Genomic DNA, 19232 nt, shown 5'->3' on the forward strand with positions numbered 1-19232 from the left:
CCGTTATCTCCTTAGTTCAAAACTACCCTGGAGAAGGCAAAGCAAGCCTTGGAAGGGGAAAATGCAGAGATGCAGAAGGAAGTAAAGATCCTGCAAGGAGCCAGACTGGAATCTGAGCAGCGGCGCAAGAAGCTGGAGAGTCAAGTCCAGGAGCTGCAGCTCTGGGCAGCTGAGAGTGAAAGAGTCAAGTCTGAGCTCACCGACAGGCTGGTGAAGCTGCAGGTGTGTAAGCCCACACGTGAGTCTGCATTAAAAACAACAACAAGAACGGAATGTTGAATGGCTGTGTTCTGCTTCAAAGTACTTGTATCCACAAAGCACTTCCTAGATCAGTGGTGGCAAACCTATGGCACGCGTGCCAGAGGCGGCACTCAGAGCCCTTTCTGTTGGCACTTGCGCCACTGCCACCAGCAGCAGGTCCATTAGGCTACCCCCGCCACCTGGAGCAGGAGCCCCGCCCAGCACAAAGGAGGCGAAGCGGCCGACTAGCCATCTCAAGTAGAGATGGTAGAGCAGAAGTCACCAACCATTGTCGATTGGCAGACTGGAAGAAAAGAGAGGGGAAAGCATTTTGCATGCATGCGTGCACAGGGCCGCGAGCATGCGCACGCTGCAGATGGGGCGGGGCTAGTGCCTGCGTGATACTAGCCCTGCCCCGTTCTTGCGTGGTGCAGCGCCTTGTATTGGCGCCTTGCAGCACGGTGGCCCATTTTTGCGCCCCTGGTTGTTGCGTGCCAGAGGCGGCACTTAGAGGCACTTCCCTGCCCCCCCCTCCTGAGGGCACCATAATGCTGATGCACCCCTGGCACTTTGCAGTAAATAAGTGTGTTTTGGGTTGCGGTTTGGGCACTCGGTCTCTAAAAGTTTTGCCATCCCTGTCCTAGATCCTTGGACCCTTGGATCAGTCTTCTGCAGGCTGACCACGTAGCCTAACTGTCGATTAAAGGAGTTGAACCATGACACAGAGGTTGCAGAAGGTTGCCATGGGAATCATCCTTCCAGTTTTATTTCAGGCACTTCTATGTCTCTAGATGTTCTTCTGTGCCTTGCTGATTTTCTGCCATGCAACCCACAGAATTCTATGTTTAGTTTTCGTTATGCAAGGGTTTTTATTTTTTTTATCTTTGCTTAATTTTGCTACAAAGATGATGGAGGCTGTGAGATGACAGGGGAAATGCTGGTTAGCTGATTGACGTTTAACGGCAGAGGTTTGAGGATGACCAACAGAATTCGCGGGAGCAAGCTGGCAAACAGTGGGGGGGGGGGGAAAGTGGTATCCAGGGGCATCCCTGACCTAGCCCTGGCTGAAAGCTATGAAGCCATGGCCACGGTCTTCTCTCCTTTCTGAGTCTTCAGTAATCATGGTTAGTTTGATTTTCAGGCTTCTCTGCAGAACCATGGGAACTAGAAATGTTCATGCTTCAAAGATGAGCTTTGCAAAATATCGTCCGAGCCGGATACCACATCCTTGAATGTTTGGTGGAATGAATGTTACAGGAAGCTCTGCCTTTATCCTTAGCTTTTCATTTGTGAGGATTTGATGATTTGATGTTCTTGGATGCATTTTCATTTTTCCATATATTTTTTTCTTTTTCTATCTGCCTTGGGTTTCCGTCTCCTGGAATCAGAATGAGCTCGATGGAGTCACTGGTACCTTGGGAAGTGCAGAATCCAAGACAATAAAGCTTGCCAAGGACTTGGCTAGTGTGGAATCCCATCTGCAGGATACTCAGGTACATAGGAAGGGTGGGAGCAAAAGAAGCCCAGCAGCTGGGAGAACGACATTTCTTTGGGAATCGGGATGTAAAAGGATATGTACTTTTGATTCTTGGTGAATGTTCAGAGTGAGTCTTGGAAGCCAAGAGAAAGAATGGAGGAGAAAAACGTCCACAGGGACTTAAACTTGTAGCTTGGGCTTGTGAAATAGCAGATACCTGTCTGTGCAGCTGTGCGCGAAATCTGCCCATGTGGCACAGCTACTTCCAGAATTGCCTCCAAAGAATCCAGTCCTTCTCCAACATTTTTGGCTTCTGAAGGGCCATAAAGGCCTGACTGATTGGGAGGCCATTTTGAATACATTGAGGTTTGATCTGTTCCCACAAGGTGGTTTGGGGGCTTTTATATGTTGTATTTTTTTTATTAGAATTATCCCTCCTGGTAGTCTTTAAGCTCCTTACAGCCCATGGGAATTTAGTGGCGTAGAAACCTTAGCAAATAAAGAAATAAATTTATTTACTTATGTATCAATCATAGAGACTACCCCTCACAGAGTGACACTGGGCAGTGTACAGATAAGACATAAAAAACATAAAAAGCTGTATATAAATACCATAATAAAAACAATTCAAAGCAACTTGGGTCATAAGTGTGATTGTGGCCACTGCACTCAATAATAGTAGTTTCTAATTAGTTGTAAAAGAGCTATGCAGAGGTCTGGGTTTAAAATGCAAAATGTGATTTGGAGCCCGCAGGCAGCACTTGTTGTGAACCCTTTAAAAGCAGCTATGTCTTTTTCCTGAGATAAAGCATCAAGATTTCAAGTCCCCAGCTGGCTCAAAGAGTTCCCAAGAGATTCGCATGTATCCTCACCCATTCTGCTTTCCAATTCAGGTTTCCATATAGTCCCAGGCTTAACATGGAAACATTATTCAAAGCTTAAAGAGAAGTTATTTTGGAATTTTATAGACGTTCCTGAACTTGCCTGGCTCAAGAATTCTGGGAGTTGAAGTCCACAGGTTGTAAAGGGCCATAGTTGCCTACCCATGGTCTAGTGCAGGGGTCTTCAAACTTGGCCCTTTTATGACTTGTGGGCTTCAACTCCCAGAATTCCTCAGCCAGGCAGGCTGGCTGAGGAATTCTGGGATTTGAAGTCCACAAGTCATAAAAGGGCCAAGTTTGAAGACCCCTGGTCTAGTGGTTAAAGCACCAGGCTAGAAAGCAGGAGGCCATAAGTTCAAGTCCAGTCTTAGCCATGAAAGCCAGCTGGGTGACTTTGGGAAGTCACTCTCTCTCAGCCCAACCCAACTCACAGAGTTGTTGTTGTGGGGAAAACAGGAGGAAGGTGTTGGATATGTTCACCACCTTGAATTATTTGTAAAAATAATAGGAATGGGATACAGATGAGGGAGGGAGAGAGAGAGAGAGAGAGAGCATCTGATTCCTATGAGGAAGATGTGTATAAGATCTCTGACTTACACTTTTTATCCTTCTCTCCCACCTTCCACCCCAGGAATTACTCCAAGAAGAGACGAGGCAGAAGCTGAATCTGAGCTCTCGAGTCCGGCAACTGGAAGAGGAGAAAGGAGCTCTGCTAGAGCAGCTGGAAGAGGAAGAAGCTGCCAAGGCCAACTTCAGTCGCCAGATCCAGAATTTGCAGCAGCAGGTGGGGTAGGATGAAAAAAAATATGGCCACAGGAAGGAAACACAACCTAAGCAAAACGTCATCAAAAGGGGGGGGAAAGGTCTAATGAGAAAATATCAAACGATGCATTTTTGTATCAAGTTTTACATATTTGATGTGGCTACTTGATTTAATAAAGCTCCTCCTCCTCCTTCCTCTTTTCTCCTCAGTCAGAACTCATTCTTCTTTCCTCAGGGGTTTGATTAGGAAAATATGGTTCCAGGCCCAGTTCTGCCAGATCTCTTCTCCTTACCTCTTTCTTGGTAAAACACCCTAAGGTTGTATTTTTAAACAGTTCTGTGAGGACATGGTATGGAGATACGTCATGAAGGTCACGGAGGAGAGGGCCAGACTTTTGTCTTCTGCAATAAGCTTCCATTCCCTCAGCATCTTCCGCAGTAGAGAGGGATAGAGTCGGAGTGATTTTCCTTGGCCCTTTTGCCAGGTGATGGAGACCAAGAAGAAAATGGAGGAAGATGCTGGAGTAGCAGAATCAATCGAGGAAGCTCGGCGCCGGGCGACCAAGGAACTGGAGGCCCTCTCCTTGCGCTACGATGAGCGGGTTCAGGCCTGTGACAAGCTGGAGAAAGGGCGGACCCGCCTGCAGCAAGAGCTGGACGACGTCACCGTGGCCCTTGACCAACAGCGCCAGGTGGTCTCTGCCCTCGAGAAAAAGCAGAAGAAGTTTGACCAGGTGAGGCCAGCCTTTGTGTCATTATCAGTGCTTTTTTTGTAAAAGGAAAAGGTGCCGGAACTCATACATCTCATACAACCCGCCTTGCCTACCCTACAAGGTTCCATCCCAAAAAGGTGCCGGAACTCCGTTCTAAGCATTCTATGAGAAAAAAAGGCCTGGTCATTATTATTATTATTATTTATTAAATTTATATGCCGCCCTTCTCCCTAAGGACTCAGGGTGGCTCACAACAATAGAAAATTAAAAAACATAGAATACAAAATTTAAAAAAGAATTAAATGATAAATGTAATAAATACATAACAATTGACCCAATAAAACCAAATTTAAAACTATAGTCAGTCCAGGCCCGATTGTTGGAACATCCATGTCTTCAGGTCACGGCGGAAGAATCGAAGGTCAGGGGTCGTCCGCAGCTCTGGAGGCAGTTCATTCCAGAGGGTCGGCACGCCCACAGAGAAGGCTCTCCCCCTGGGGGTCGCCAGCCGGCATTGCCTGGCCGACGGAACCCTGAGGAGGCCGACTCTGTGGGAGCGAACCGGGCGATGGGAGGTTGACAATGGCAGGTGGTCTCGCAAGTACCCCGGGCCTAAGCCATGTAGGGCTTTAAAGGTTATTACCAGAACCTTGAATCGCACCCGGAGGGCAACCGGAAGCCAGTGCAGCTCACGCAGGAGTGGTGTAACATGGGAGTATCGAGATATTCCCATAAGCACCCGCGCGGCTGCATTTTGCACCAGTTGAAGCCTCCGGGTGCACCTCAAGGGCAGCCCCATGTCTATCAGGTTTTTCCTCAGAACTATGTTTCTTCACTTGACGCATGGTATAGTTGCGTCCTACGATGGTGGGGTCTTGCCTTGAATTCTGATCTTTAAAATGCTTGTGTTTCTCTAAAACAAAAAGTTTTGCATCCCCATAAACCAAGCAGTTAACTCCCTTGTAATAGATGTCCTTCTTATCCTCTCAGGGACCTCCATCATACCCAAATTGCCTCTTCAGGCCAGGTGGCCTTGCTGCCTATCTGCTTATTTGATGAAATTGTTAAACTTGGGAGAAAAAAATATAGCAAACCCCACCCCCTCCAATTTGATATGGAAATTTTGGATTCTCTCTTCCCATTTCCCCCCACCCCAGCCCTTACCCCAGGGGTAGGCAACCTTGGCTCTTTTATGACTCATGGACTTCAACTCCCAGAATTCCTGAGCCAGCCATGTTGGCTCAGGAATTCTGGGAGTTGAAGTCCATGAGTCATAAAAGAACCAAGGTTGCTTACCCCTGCCCTACCCTTTCACTTATTCACACACACACACACACTTTCTTCAAGTACAGGAAACCAAGGTTGGTTTACTTGAGTTTGTTTTGTTTGATTTTGCCTTTTTATTAGTGCAAGCCACCCATCAAAAATATTGAACGTAGTTACAAAGGGAAGGAAAAACAGTAACACAAAAGCAAACGTAAGAAAAACAATGAAAATATTTCTGCCCACCCAAACCAATTGTGCAAATAGTCCTCGCTTAACAACCAGTTGCTTAACAACCAAAGCTACGTAGGACTCCAAAAGGTTACTGACAACTTGTCCTCAAGGTTATGACTGCTGCGCTACTCCACCCTTGTCCCATGGTCAGGTGATTAAATCTTGGGCCCTTGCAACCAACTTGAAGTTATGACTTGTTGCACCATCGCATAGTCATGTGACCGCAATTTTTTTTACTTTTCTGCTATTTCTGTCAATTTGGTTTTGCTTCCGATGAAAAACACCCATTTAGAAGAATGGATTTGCTTAGTGACTACATGGTTCACTTAATGGCCATGTGATTCACTTAATGACCATGGTCACTTGCTTTACATCTGTCATAAAAATGGTTGCAAAATCCAGTCAGTTCACATAGTGACCTGCTTAAGACCTGCAAGGATTTACAACCCAACTCAATTGTGGACATTAAATGAGGACTGTCCGTACAGACAGTTAATAATTACTTTACTAATGGAACTAGAAAAATATTCCAAATTTGAATGAAATCATTAAGGATAAAATTGATCTAGAGAAAGTTGTAATTTGGTGTTCTCAAGTTTTGCAATGATTAAATTGGAACCGAATAGGAAAACAGCATGGATTTCTTGTGTAGCAACAGTTCACGTGTTCGTACACATACTTTTAGTTGAAGAACATGTACTACTAAGCCATGTTTGGGCTTTGACAGATGTTGGCGGAGGAGAAGCTGATCTCAGCCCGCCATGCTGAGGAGAGGGACCGTGCAGAAGCCGATGCCCGTGAGAAAGAGACCAAGGTGTTGTCCCTGAGCCGTGCCTTGGAAGAGGCTCTAGAAATAAGAGAGGAGCTGGAGAGGCAGAACAAGCAGCTGCGAGCAGAAATGGATGACCTGGTCAGCTCCAAGGATGATGTTGGCAAAAATGTAAGCTTATTTATTTATAGCCAGTTTGGCCTAGCAGTTAAGTGCTGAGGTAGAAATAAGGGACGGAGAGTTCTAGTTCCGCCTTAGGCCTGAAAGCCGGTTGGTTGGCTTTGGCCCAGTCGCCAGGAGACTGAGAGTTCTAGTCCACCATAGACATGAAACTGGCTGGGTGACTTTGGGCCAGTCATTCTCGCTCAGCCGAACCTGCCTCACAGGGTTGTTGTTGTTGTGGGGAAATTAGGAGGAGGAAGAAGCATTAGGTATGTTTACTGCCTTACGTTATTTATAAAAATAATAAAGGCAGGATGTAAATAAATAAATTTAATCCGCCTGTCTTCTGATTTCATTAGGGAAGCAGTTCTAGGTGGTTTGGAATTAAAACAGCAAAGCCTTGATGAAATGGGGAAAATGCTGTCCTTCTCTGAATCCTGTTCTGAGGGGAATGGAATGGAATGGAATGGAATAGAATAGAATAGAATAGAATAGAATAGAATAGAATAGAATAGAATAGAATAGAATAGAATAGAATAGAATAGAATAGAATAGAATAGAATAGAATGGGACCTTGGAGGTCTTCTAGTCCATCCCCCTGCTCAGGCAGGAGAACCTATACCAGACATGTCAAACACAAGGCCCGAGGGCCAGATCCGGCCCGTGAAGTGATTTCATGTGGCCCGTGAAGCCATTCTGGAAACAGTGAGGGAACGACTCCCACTGCCTTGGCCCTGGCCCAGAGACCCTCCTTCTGCCAGAGACCCTCAGATCTGTCCCACTCCTGCCCAGGCCCCCATAGGCACCCTTGATGCCAATGATGTAGAGCTGGCCATGCCCACCCAGTAGGCCATACGCACTTTAGCCATGCCCACCCAGTAGGCCACACCCACCCGGCCCCGTGAGGGCAACCGCAATGCTGATGCGGTCCTCAATGAAATTGAGTTTGACACCCCTGACCTATACCATCTCAGACAAGTGGCTCTCCAATCTCTTCTTAAAAACTTCCAGTGATGGAGCGCTTACAATTTCTGGAGGCAAGCTGGTTAGGACGTTTCTCCTTGATTCTAGGTTGCTTCTCTCTTTGATCAGTTTCCAGCCATTGTTTCTAGTCCTGCCCTCTGGTGCTTTGGTGAATAACATGACCCCTTCTTCCTTGTGGCAGCCCCTCAAGTACTGGAATACTGCTATCATGTCATCCCTATTTCTTCTTTTCTTTAGACTAGGCAAACCCAAATTCCACAGCCCTTCTTCGTATGTTTTAGTCTCCAGGCCTTTGATCATCTTAGTTGCTCTTCTCTGCATTTTTTTCCAAAGTCTGAAGATCTTTTTTTGGAGTATGATGACCAAAATTGGTTGCAGTATTCCAGGTGTGGTCTCATTAGGGCTCTAGTAATCCAGTTAAATATCCAGTTAAATATTTAGTTTAACACTGGTATAATTGGTGCTTCTGAGGAAGACACGTTTCTGTGGTCGATGGATGGGACATGTCAACGTTGTATAATAGTCGTGAAAGAAGGATTCTTCTAGTACTCTTGACCCTGAAGGAGAATGCTGTCAGTCTTATGAGGTAGACCACAGATGATTCATCTCTCACCAAGGGATTTTTACCTTTTTAGAATTCTGGATATTGGGACTTCCGGTGGCGGCGCGGCGCCGGAGACAGCCTTTTCGGGCTGCCCGCGGCTCAGCTGTGTTGTTTTCACCCGAAACAGCGCCGATCAGCTGTTCGGGTGAATTTGAAGCCCCCTCCTCGGGAGAAGAGGAGGGGGAGAGGCCCCAGGTAGGGGTTGAGTTCTCCTGGGCCGCCTGAGCTTAAAGCTTGGGCGGCTGAAGGATTGAACTCCCCCGTAGCCTGGGTTGCTCCCAGCTGTTCAGCGTCTCCGCTCCGTGATTTCTGGAGCGGAGCCAGGCGTTTGCGACCACCCCTGCCAGAAGGAAAGACCATGGAATAAAAGGAGCAGGCAGAGCGGTACAGGAGGATAAGGTGAAGAGGACTTTTATTTTTGCTCTCTAGCTTAATGGACTTTATAAACTTAAAGTGAAAGTGCGTCACAAGTGAAAGTAAAAAGATGGCGGCTAAACCTCCCCCAAAAACTCTTCGGAGTGCTGGAACTTCTCCGGTGCAACAGACATCATTGCAGGCTTTGCTTCCTCCCGCTGCACTGACATCGAAGGACTTACAAGATGCTCTTGAAAAACATGCCCAGGTAATTTTGGAATCAATGGGTGATAAATTGGCAAAGATGGAGGAGAAATTGGAGGAGAGGATGGAGGAGAAGTTCAGTGCGATGAGGGTAGACATTTTGTCTACAGTGCGTAGTGTGGCTGAATGTGTGCAAGATCTGGATGAAAAAGTGGAGGACTTGACTCAAAAGAATGCCATATTAGAAGCAAAGGTATTGGAGAATGAAGATTTAAGAGACAAAATGGACAGAGAACTGTGTCTAGTTCAATATTACCAGATGCAATATGCTGTTAGAATCAGAGGTTTAAAAGAAAATGTTAAGGAAGATCTAAAGCAGCTGATTTCTGAAGCTCTGGAAGCAGTATTGGGTCAGCCAGCATCTGAAATAAAGGGAGGCATGGATAAAGTGTTCCGTGTTAACTCATGGATTGCTAGACAGAGAAAGTTACCTAGAGATGTGGTGGTATATTTTGCAAAGAGGGAAACTAGAGATGAAGTTATTCAAGCTGCCTATGATACTAAAGTTGTGATTGCTGACCAAGAAGTTTTGGTTTTAAAAGAAATTCCTCCAAAGATTTTAAGGAGAAGAAAAGATTATGCATTTCTTGTGCAAGAGCTCAAACAACGTGATATAAGGTTCAGATGGGAGATTCCAGTTGGATTGGTGGCGATGCATGAAGGCAAAAGGTACCGTCTGGTCACTGTGACACAGGCGCGGGATTTTTATAACAATGTTTTAAAAGCAACCCCACTATCACTTCTGGAAGCTGCAAAGGGATCTGGAGAAGGAAAACTTCAAGAGGCTGAAGCTGGACAGACAGAGGAGAATGGTGCTGGAGGAGATCAAGCTACAACTTCTTTGGATGATCCTGGAGAGCAGAGGGTGACGCGTGCTGCTTTAAAACGAGCAAAAAAAATAAAAGAACAAGATCAGCAGAAGTCTATGGAACTTCCAAAACGTACTTACAGCCAAGCAGTGGGAGGAGCACGGCCTAAAGGAGAGCCTATTAAAGATGTGCTCCAACAGCTTTGGGATGACATGCATGGCGACTAAATTCTTAACCTGGAACGTTAATGGACTAAATTCACCACAGAAGAGGAAGAAAGTTTTTCAATATTTAAAACAATTCAAGATAGATGTTATATGTTTGCAAGAAACGCATATTAGGGCTATGGACCAAAAGTATTTACTGAACTTAAGGTTGGGCACGCAATTTGTTGCTTCTGCAATGAATAAGAAAAATGGAGTGGTTGTTTATGTTAAAAGTGCCTTAACAGCGGACTTAATTGAAGCAGATAAGCATGGAAGATACGTTATGATAGAGTTGCTGTTAGAAGGTAAAAAGACGCTTATAGTTGGATTATATGCTCCTAATCAACAACAAGCTGATTTTTTTAGTTTACTTCACACAAAGCTTACTCAGTTGGATTATAAATCGTTTATTTTTATGGGGGACTGGAATGGTGTTTTGGATGTACAGATGGATAAGGCTGGTTCTTTTAAACACGTTCCAAGTCATGCTAGACTGCCTAAATCCTTTTTTGAAATGAAGGATGACTTGGAACTGCGAGATATTTGGCGTGAAATACATTTGCATGAAAAGGATTATACTTTTTTTTCTGACAGACATCAATCTTTCTCCAGGATCGATTTTATTTTGCTGACTAATGACTTTTTTTCAAGGATTAAAAAGGTGAAGATATGTGCAAGAACTATTTCTGATCACAGCCCAGTCTGGCTAGAGATTAATAAGGAGAATAGAGATAGGCGCTCGTGGCGCGTAAATGAGAATTTGTTTAGAAATCAGAGAAATGTGGAAGAATGTAAACAGCGGATGAAGGATTTTTTTGAAATTAATATGAACAAAGACACTTCTATGGACATGGTTTGGGATGCTAGCAAGGCCTATATGAGAGGGGTGTTGATATATATGAACAATAAACATAGACGTATTTTGGAAGCCAGGAGGAAAGAATTGGAGAATGAAATTAAGGAAAAAGAAAAGGCTTTGATTTTGAATCCAGCGGATGTGAAGACTAAGGAGGTTATTAAGCTATTAAAAGGACAATTTGATAAATTAATGGCTGACCAAGTGGCAACCAATTTGCGGTTTGCCAGGCACAACACCTTTTGCAATGCTAATAAACCAGGTAGATGGTTAGCTTATAGACTGAGGAAAAAGCAAAGGGCTTCTAATATAGATAAAATAATATAGATAAAATAATAATATAGATAAAAAAAGGGAAGGGTTGTGTTTCAACAGGATCTTATTAAGGAGGCCTTTCTGGACTTTTATTCTAAATTATATGCTAAGGAGAAGATTAATGAAAAAGATATTGATGTATATTTGGAGAATGCTAGCATCCCGGTTCTTACGCAAGAACAAAAAGAGGGGATTAATCAATTGATAACAGAAGAAGAAATTCTTATAGCAATTAAGGAATTGAAGGTGGACAAAGCGCCAGGCACGGATGGTTTGACTGCGGCTTATTACAAAAATTTACAATTAGAGATGATAAAACCGTTAAAGGAACTGTTCCAGACAATTCAGAGGGGGGGAAAGGTGCCTCCGTCTTGGAGAACTGCTTTTATTTCTTTGATTCCAAAGGAAGACCAAGATGCTACTCAAGTTAAAAATTATAGACCGATATCGCTTTTAAATACAGACTACAAGATATTTGCTAAGGTGTTGGCTAATAGATTGATGAGGGTTCTGCAACAGACGATTCATGGGGACCAAACGGGGTTTATTAGTGGTAGGCAAATGAAAAATAATGTGAGGCATATAGTTGATGTGTTAGAGTTTTTGGAAAGGAATAACCAGATCCCTGCGGCGCTAATTTTTTTAGATGCTGAAAAAGCTTTTGATCAATTGAATTGGCAATTTTTGATGAAAGTCTTGGATAAAATGAATTTTGGGGATAATTTTTTGCAACCAATTAGGGCATTATATCAACAACAAACTGCCCGAATAATAGTTAATAATAGCCTGACAGAAGCATGTAATATTGAGAAGGGCACAAGGCAAGGGTGTCCGTTATCGCCCTTGTTATTTGTACTAACATTGGAGATATTGTTGGTTAAAATACGGAATTCGGAAAAAATTAAGGGTATACAAATTAGAGATCAGGATTATAGATTGAGAGCGTTCGCAGACGATCTGGTTGTTACAGTGACCCAGCCGGAGAACTCTGTTGTGGACCTGATGGAGATAATAATACAATATGGGAAGGTTTCTGGATTTAAAGTTAATACACAAAAAACTAAAATTCTGGCCAAAAATATGACAGCTTCGCAAAAGGCTCTCTTAGAAGGATTAACTGGATTTGAGATTGTTAAAAGGGTTAAATATTTGGGGGTGCTTTTGTCGCCCTCTAATACAAAGTTATATAAAAATAACTATGAAAAATTATGGGGGAAAATCCAAAAAGAAATGGAGAGTTGGGAAAAATTGCAATTGTCTTTGTTGGGGCGAATCGCAGCAGTGAAAATGAATGTCCTGCCTAAATTCTTATTTTTATTTCAAATGATACCGGTTCTTAAGAAAGATTCTAACTTGGAGGAATGGCAGCACGGTATCAATAAATTTGTATGGGCAGGGAAAAGGCCACGAGTTAAACTAAAGATAATACAGGATACTCGTGAAAGAGGTGGTCTTAAAATGCCTAATTTTAAATTATATTATGAAGCTGCTGCTTTAGCAGGAATAAGTGATTGGATCAATTTGACACAAGAGAGATTATTACATCTTGAGGGCCATGACTTGTTGTTTGGCTGGCATGCATATTTGTTGTATGATAAGAAGGTAGATAATGTCTTTAGAGTGCATATTTTAAGACAGGCATTGTTGAGGGTTTGGAAGAAGTACAGACATAAATTAGATTGTAAGATACCATTGTGGGCAATCCCAAAACACGCAATAGAAAATATACATGCTGGTTTCAAACACGATGTGACTACGTACAAGGAGATTCTAAGCTTGGAAAGAAATGTCTGGTGTTTGAAACCATATAGTCTCTTGCGAGATGAGAAGATTGTTCAGACTTGGTTTCAATATACTCAGCTACGGGCCAGGTGGAAAGAAGATCAGAAAAATGGTTTTACAATGACTGATGAAAATCTGATAAAGCAAATCAGAAATCAGGGTCCAGCATATATTAAACGGATATATCTTGCCTTGAGAGAAATTGACTCAGAAACAGAACTCGTTAAGGATTGTATGATTAAATGGGCCCAAAATATCCAAGAAGTCATTACAATGGACACGTGGGAAAAGATCTGGGTGAGGAACGTAAAATTCACACAAGCTCAAAATTTAAGAGAAAATTTTTATAAAATGTTTTACAGATGGCATTTAGATCCTAAAAAGCTGGCAAGTATGTATCCAAACTATCAGCCTAAATGCTGGAGGTGTGGTGAAGAAGATGCAACATATTTTCATATATGGTGGACTTGTAAAAAGGTTAAGGCCTTTTGGATAAAAATTTGGTGGAACATGCAGAAGATTTTCAAGCAAAGGATAAAGTTTTGTCCGCAACTTTTTTTGTTGGGTATAATTACAGATGCTACGGTTGTGGACACTAAGCTGATGTTGAATTTAATTACGGCAGCAAGACTCTTAATAGGCCAATATTGGAAGAAGGAGGAACTGCCGACTGTAGAAGAATGGACTTTAAAGGTTTCTGACCTGGCAGAGATGGCAAAGATCTCGGCTTATTTGAAAGATCACTCGCAAGAACGTTATGTTATGGAGTGGAGAAAATGGATTGAGTATATCCAGAACAAATATGGGACTAAGAAGTTTCATGTAGCATTTGAATAAGTCTTCCTTTTTTTTCTCCTCTTTTTTTCTCTTTTTCTTTTTTTTTATATATCTTATATTAATAGTGTTTGTAATTACCCTATATGAGCTAGAGAGAGATGGATTTCAGAGTTTATGGTTGTTAGCATATGAATGTCTACGATTGGTTTTTTTTGGTTTTTTATACCTTGTACTTAGCTCTGGGAAGTCGGGGGGGAGGGGGGGAGGGGTAGGGAGGGAGGGATAGGGGAGGGCTAGGGGGGATTGTTAAAGATAAAATGTATGATAAAACTTTTCAATAAAAAAAAAAGAATTCTGGATATTTAGTAATTCCAGAATATTGTGGTTTCCAGACCATCGGCCTCTGGAGCTAGTGGCATTGTGATGGCACCATATTTCAACGTTCTCTTAGGCAACCTACCCACCCGTCCCCTCTTTCTGTAAAAAATACATGCCATTCTTCTGTTTCTGACACTTCTGCTTTGGGATCAGGTCCATGAGCTTGAACGCTCCAAGCGGGCCTTGGAACAGCAAGTTCAAGAGATGCGAACTCAGCTGGAGGAACTGGAAGATGAGCTGCAGGCTGCGGAGGACGGGAAGCTGCGCTTGGAGGTCAATATGCAGGCCTTGAAGGCACAGCACGAGAGGGAGCTGCAGAACCGGGATGATGCCAACGACGACAAGAAGAAACTGCTCAGCAAGCAGGTAAGAGGGAGGAGAGGTGGAAGTGGGTGCCCCCCCCCCAAATCTGATCAGCCTTTGCTGATCTAGATGTGATTTACGATCAACAAGAGGGATTGGGAATGGCTTCATGCAATGTTTCTCCCACTTGGCAGCTTTAAGATGTGTGGACTTCAATTCCCAGAATTCCCCAGCCAGCATGGCTGGCTGGGGAATTCTGGGAGTTAAAGTCCAAACATCTTATAGCTGCCCAGGTGGAGAAACTGACTTGATGCTCATTCAAAGTAAAGAAGTGTTCCTTGACCATATTTCTAGCAATCTCAAAACTACAATCCTATCCATTTATTTGGTTTTACCATTTCCTAGGGAAGGTTGAACCAAACTACAACTGTTTCTCCTGTACTACCTGTTAACATTTTGATATCTTCACTGAGCAGCAGATCTGTTTTTTATTCCTTTCAATGAACTTATTACTTGACCATGCTCATTTTAGTTCCCTTAGCATCAAAAAGTCCAGCATTACATGATTACTTCCCAAGTTTTTACTCATTCGACATACTTTACTAAGTCTTCCCTCTTGATTAGTATCAGTTTAGGATGGCTGCTCTTCTTGCGCTTTCCTTTACCTTGTAAAAAAGAAAGTTGCCAGCAAGATAAGCCAGGAATTTCCTGCATTTGACAAAGTTTATCTCTCAGTAGATGTAAAGATGATCAAGATCTCCCTTTGTGGCTTTTTAAATCATCTGTAAATTCAGTTAAGTTCATTTGACAGTATTTCTAGCCCACATCAATTCTGAAAGATTTTGAGAGAAGCGGCGAATAACTTTCCTTTGGGGGAAATTAGAGAAAACTACCAGATAAATTTGGATTTAATATAGAGACATAGCTTCGACAAATTTTAAGACTTTCTTTTTGAAAAGATATTTGGGAAATTGGTGGAATAAATTTGGACTTAAAAGCTGCAAGATGGATGTTATCGACATCTAGTGGTGAACCTTGGCATTACAATTTATTATGCTTAAAGAAAATTAGGCACGAAGCCCAGACATAGATAAGGCTCTTTTTTGTTCCTGGAAACTTTCACTTTTGCAGACTGCAGCTGGGAAAAGAGGGGGAAAAAATCCTTGGGCTTTTTTATCTGTATGGAGACAATAAACCATTCTGAATTGGCCAGCCTGGTTTACAAATATTGACTGACTTTTAGTTTCAAGAATTATCAAGAAATATTAAGAAACAGTGAGAAAGTTGCTCCTGGACTATTTCTCTTTGGAAGAAACAAGGATAATCAATAAGAAAATGTAAATGGACTTCAGAAAAAAATTCTTTCCATGTTGAAATCAATTCAAGAGACAATTGTTTTAAATTATGAGGAGACTAAAAAATAATTTAAATAACATAAACGAGCAACTCTCCAACTTAAACTTACAAGCAAGAAACGTTGAGAAAATGACCATAAGGAATGAACTAGCAACTCAGAAACCAGAAGAAGAAATAGAGGAAACTGATATAAAGATGGAGGGTTCGAAAGAAGAAACCAACAGACAGGTACATATAAATAAAAATTTGGAAGACCCAGATATAATACCAGAAATGGGAAAGACATTTTACTTTTCAAGACTTCAGAACATATTTGAGGACAAGGAAGAAGAACTGATAGAATGGATGACAGAGGTGTTAGGAGAAATGCTGAAAACTGGGGAACAAGAAACTAAAAGAGAAACTGAAGGAGAAAGAAAATGGAGGCTGTTTAACAAATATAAATGGATTGAGCATTTTTACAAAAAACACTTTAATTAAATTGTCTTTTTTATTCCAAATAATATATACAGAAACAGAGGAAGAAATACTTGGTGATCTATATGCACTGACTTGCAAAGTTATTTGGCAAAGGAAGAAAGCTAGAGTAAGACTGAAGAAAATAGAGGTCCTGACAAATTAGTACCATTTAATGCAGGGGTCCCCAAGACTGAGTGGCTGTGCGTGCCGGCATCTCGGGAAATTCGGATTATTCCACCTCTAACTATGGGGGGTGAGTTATTACCCCCCGTAGATAGGGCTCGCAACTTGGGTGTCCTCCTAGATTCACAGCTCTCCTTAGAAGATCATATAGGAGCTGTGACTAGGGGGGCCTTTGCCCAGGTTCGCCTGGTGCGCCAGTTGCGGCCCTATCTGGACCGGGATGCCTTGCGTACAGTCACTCATGTGCTCGTGACCTTTCGTTTAGACTACTGCAATGCTCTCTACATGGGGCTGCCCTTGAGGACCACTCGGAGGCTTCAGCTGGTGCAGAATGCAGCCGCGCGAGTTGTGTTGGGGGTCTCCCGATACTCCCATGTTACACTTCTGCTCCGTGAGCTGCATTGGCTTCCAGTTGCCCTCCGGGTGAGATTCAAGGTGCTGGTGATGACCTATAAAGCCCTAAATGGCATGGGTCCGGATTACTTACGGGAGCACCTGCTGCCGGCGTCAACTTCCCTTCGTCCAGTGCGCTTCCACAGAGAGGGCCTCCTCAGGGTGCCGCCGGTCAGAGAATGTTGACTGGCGACCCCCAGGGGGAGGGCGTTCTCTGTGGGCGCGCCAGACCTTTGGAACCGCTTACCGGTTGAGCTCCGGATGGCTCCCGACCTTCGCTCCTTCCGCCGTGATCTAAAAACTTATTTATTTGAACAAGCCGGCCTGGTCTGATGGGTTTGGGGTTTTTACTATTGATTTTAATTAATTTTATTGTATCGGGCACAATATTTAATTTTTCTTAACTTTTGTATCTTGTATTTTTAATATATTTATTGCCCTGTACACCGCCCTGAGTCCTTCGGGAGAAGGGCGGTATATAAATCAAATTAATAATAATAATAATAATAATAATAATAATAATAACCCCCCCGGTCCTTGGACTGGTACCAGGCCATGGTATGCCAGCAACTGGTCTGCACAAACAAGCAAAGCCCTATCCACGGGATGCAGGCAGCATACCAAACCATGCCCCCTCCGGTCCACGGAAAAACCTCTCTCCACGGAACCGGTCCCTTGTGCCCAAAAGGTTGGGGACCTCTGATCTAATGAATGTTTGAATATGCTTAAAAGAATAGACAATTGTTAGAAATAAAAGGACCGTTATAAATTAGAAGGATGTGATTTGTAACTAGGATAACATAATTTTCTGTAAGATGGGAAATATGAAAATACTGAGTGGGTCGGTATACAGGAAGCTTTTAATTACCCAAATTATGAGCAAAATGATAATTGATAAAGTTATTTTAAATATTGACAGGAAATTAAAATTGAAAAAAAAGAAAAAACGATACAGATTGAATAAGAGAACTCTGATTGCAAATACATTTGATATGTGTTTTGGCTAGAGAAGATATTATAAACTGATATTATTGACAGTATGTATAACATTAGAAACATGTGATGAAGATGTTTATATTTAATTGTATAAGTATTAATAGCAGTAAGAATTATATTTGCATAGTGTGGAAAAATTATTATTGGAAGAACAGAGGTCCGGGGAAATACTGGATGGTGTAGTACTGGATATTTTGAGTGAAAATTAATATGTACCACTGAATGATAAAGGAACCCAGACATCGAGTTATTTATTAAGTACTTATGATTGTAAAACTTGAAATTAACAAAATATTTATATAAAAAAGAAGGAAGGAAAGAGCAGAGGAGGGGAAGAAGGAAGGAAGGAAGGAAGGAAGGAAGGAAGGAAGGAAGGAAGGAAGGAAGGAAGTTTTTTAATCACCCTTCCCATTTGCCCATCTCATGTCTTATATTGACCTTGGTAATTATAATAAAGCAAAACCAAGCTCTAGATCTATGTCTAAATGCAGAGCCACCTGCTGCTCAATCTCATCTGGCATTTTGATGCCATCATCCAATTAAATATCCTTTAGGCGGAAAAAAAATTCTGAGGGGTTTTGGCAAGTTACAACCCACGTCTTTTCCTTGGTTGAGCAAGCAGTGGTGATGCCAGCTGGATTTCCCGACTTTGACAAATTTCCAAGTATAAGGACTTCAACTCCCAGAATTCCACAGCCAGCATACCATTGCTGAGAATTCTGAGAGTTGAAATTCACTCATCTTCAATTTGCCAAGGTTGGGAAATATTGAACGATATTACTTTTATTTGCATGGCCGCAGATTTTAATGCAGATTTTTTTCCCAACAAGATTCTCAAATTCATTCACTCTTAGCAGGAACGGATATTTTTAACCTCCAGTGCAACTCCTTCCTTCTTTTGTTTATGTTCTGTTTGAACAAATCTTATCCTTCAGTTGCTGTTTCGCACCTAGGGCAGTCATGACTAGTAACTTTGTCCTTCCATCCCACCATTCAGCCCTTCGATTGGACAATTTCTGAGAGAGATAATCCCGTCTGCAGAAGACAGAAAAAGAGCAAACAGCTTCCTTAAGTTTTTAATGTTCCTTTTAGGATTGCTTTTCAAGGCAGTCCTAAAGGGATCTCGCTGCTCTGTCAAAGTGTCTTCTTGTTCCTTCTGTGAAGACCTCTATCTCTTTTATTCCATTTCCAAGTTGCAGCGGGATAGTGACGTCTCACAGCACGGCTTAACCTTGGCTGCAGAACAAAGTGGCAGCATTCTGCTGACGCTTTCTCCCTCTCGACTCCGCAGGTGCGGGAGTTGGAGGCGGAACTGGATGCCGAGAGAAAGCAAAGGGCCCAAGCACTTGCTGCCCGGAAGAAGTTGGAGATGGATCTTCAGGAAGCCCAGGCCCAGTTGGATGCCACTGCCAAGGGAAGGGACGAAGCTTTGAAACAGCTGCGCAAGTTGCAGGTATCTTTCGGTGGCAATGTAGGCAACCAGGGAGAAAGAGATCCTAGGGCAGTGGTGGCAAAGCTATGGCACCTGTGCCAGAGGCAGCATTCAGAGCCCTCTCTGTTGGCACGCGCGCCACTGCCGGCAGCAGCAGGTCCATCAGGCCGCCACCGCCGCCCAGAGCAGGAGCCCCACCCAGCACAAAGGAGGCGAAGCGGTCGACTAGCAACCTCAAGTAGAAGTGGTAGAGCAGAGGTCACCAACCATTGTTGATTGG

General features: G+C 42.9%; 1 protein-coding gene across 1 annotated transcript in view; it reads left to right on the forward strand.

Annotated features, from left to right (window-relative positions):
- The window catches only part of LOC308676571 (myosin-10-like), a 92787-nt gene that overhangs the window by 58262 nt on the left and 15293 nt on the right, over positions 1 to 19232 (forward strand). Inside the window, exons 29-35 of the mRNA XM_081342448.1 lie at positions 16 to 222; positions 1629 to 1733; positions 3230 to 3382; positions 3846 to 4094; positions 6298 to 6510; positions 13984 to 14196; positions 18812 to 18973. Coding sequence (XP_081198574.1) covers positions 16 to 222; positions 1629 to 1733; positions 3230 to 3382; positions 3846 to 4094; positions 6298 to 6510; positions 13984 to 14196; positions 18812 to 18973 — 1302 coding nt within the window. The remainder of the gene's footprint in view (positions 1 to 15; positions 223 to 1628; positions 1734 to 3229; positions 3383 to 3845; positions 4095 to 6297; positions 6511 to 13983; positions 14197 to 18811; positions 18974 to 19232) is intronic.

Source organism: Vipera berus, assembly GCF_964194415.1.
Source record: "Vipera berus genome assembly, chromosome: W".
Classification (NCBI taxonomy): domain Eukaryota; kingdom Metazoa; phylum Chordata; class Lepidosauria; order Squamata; family Viperidae; genus Vipera; species Vipera berus.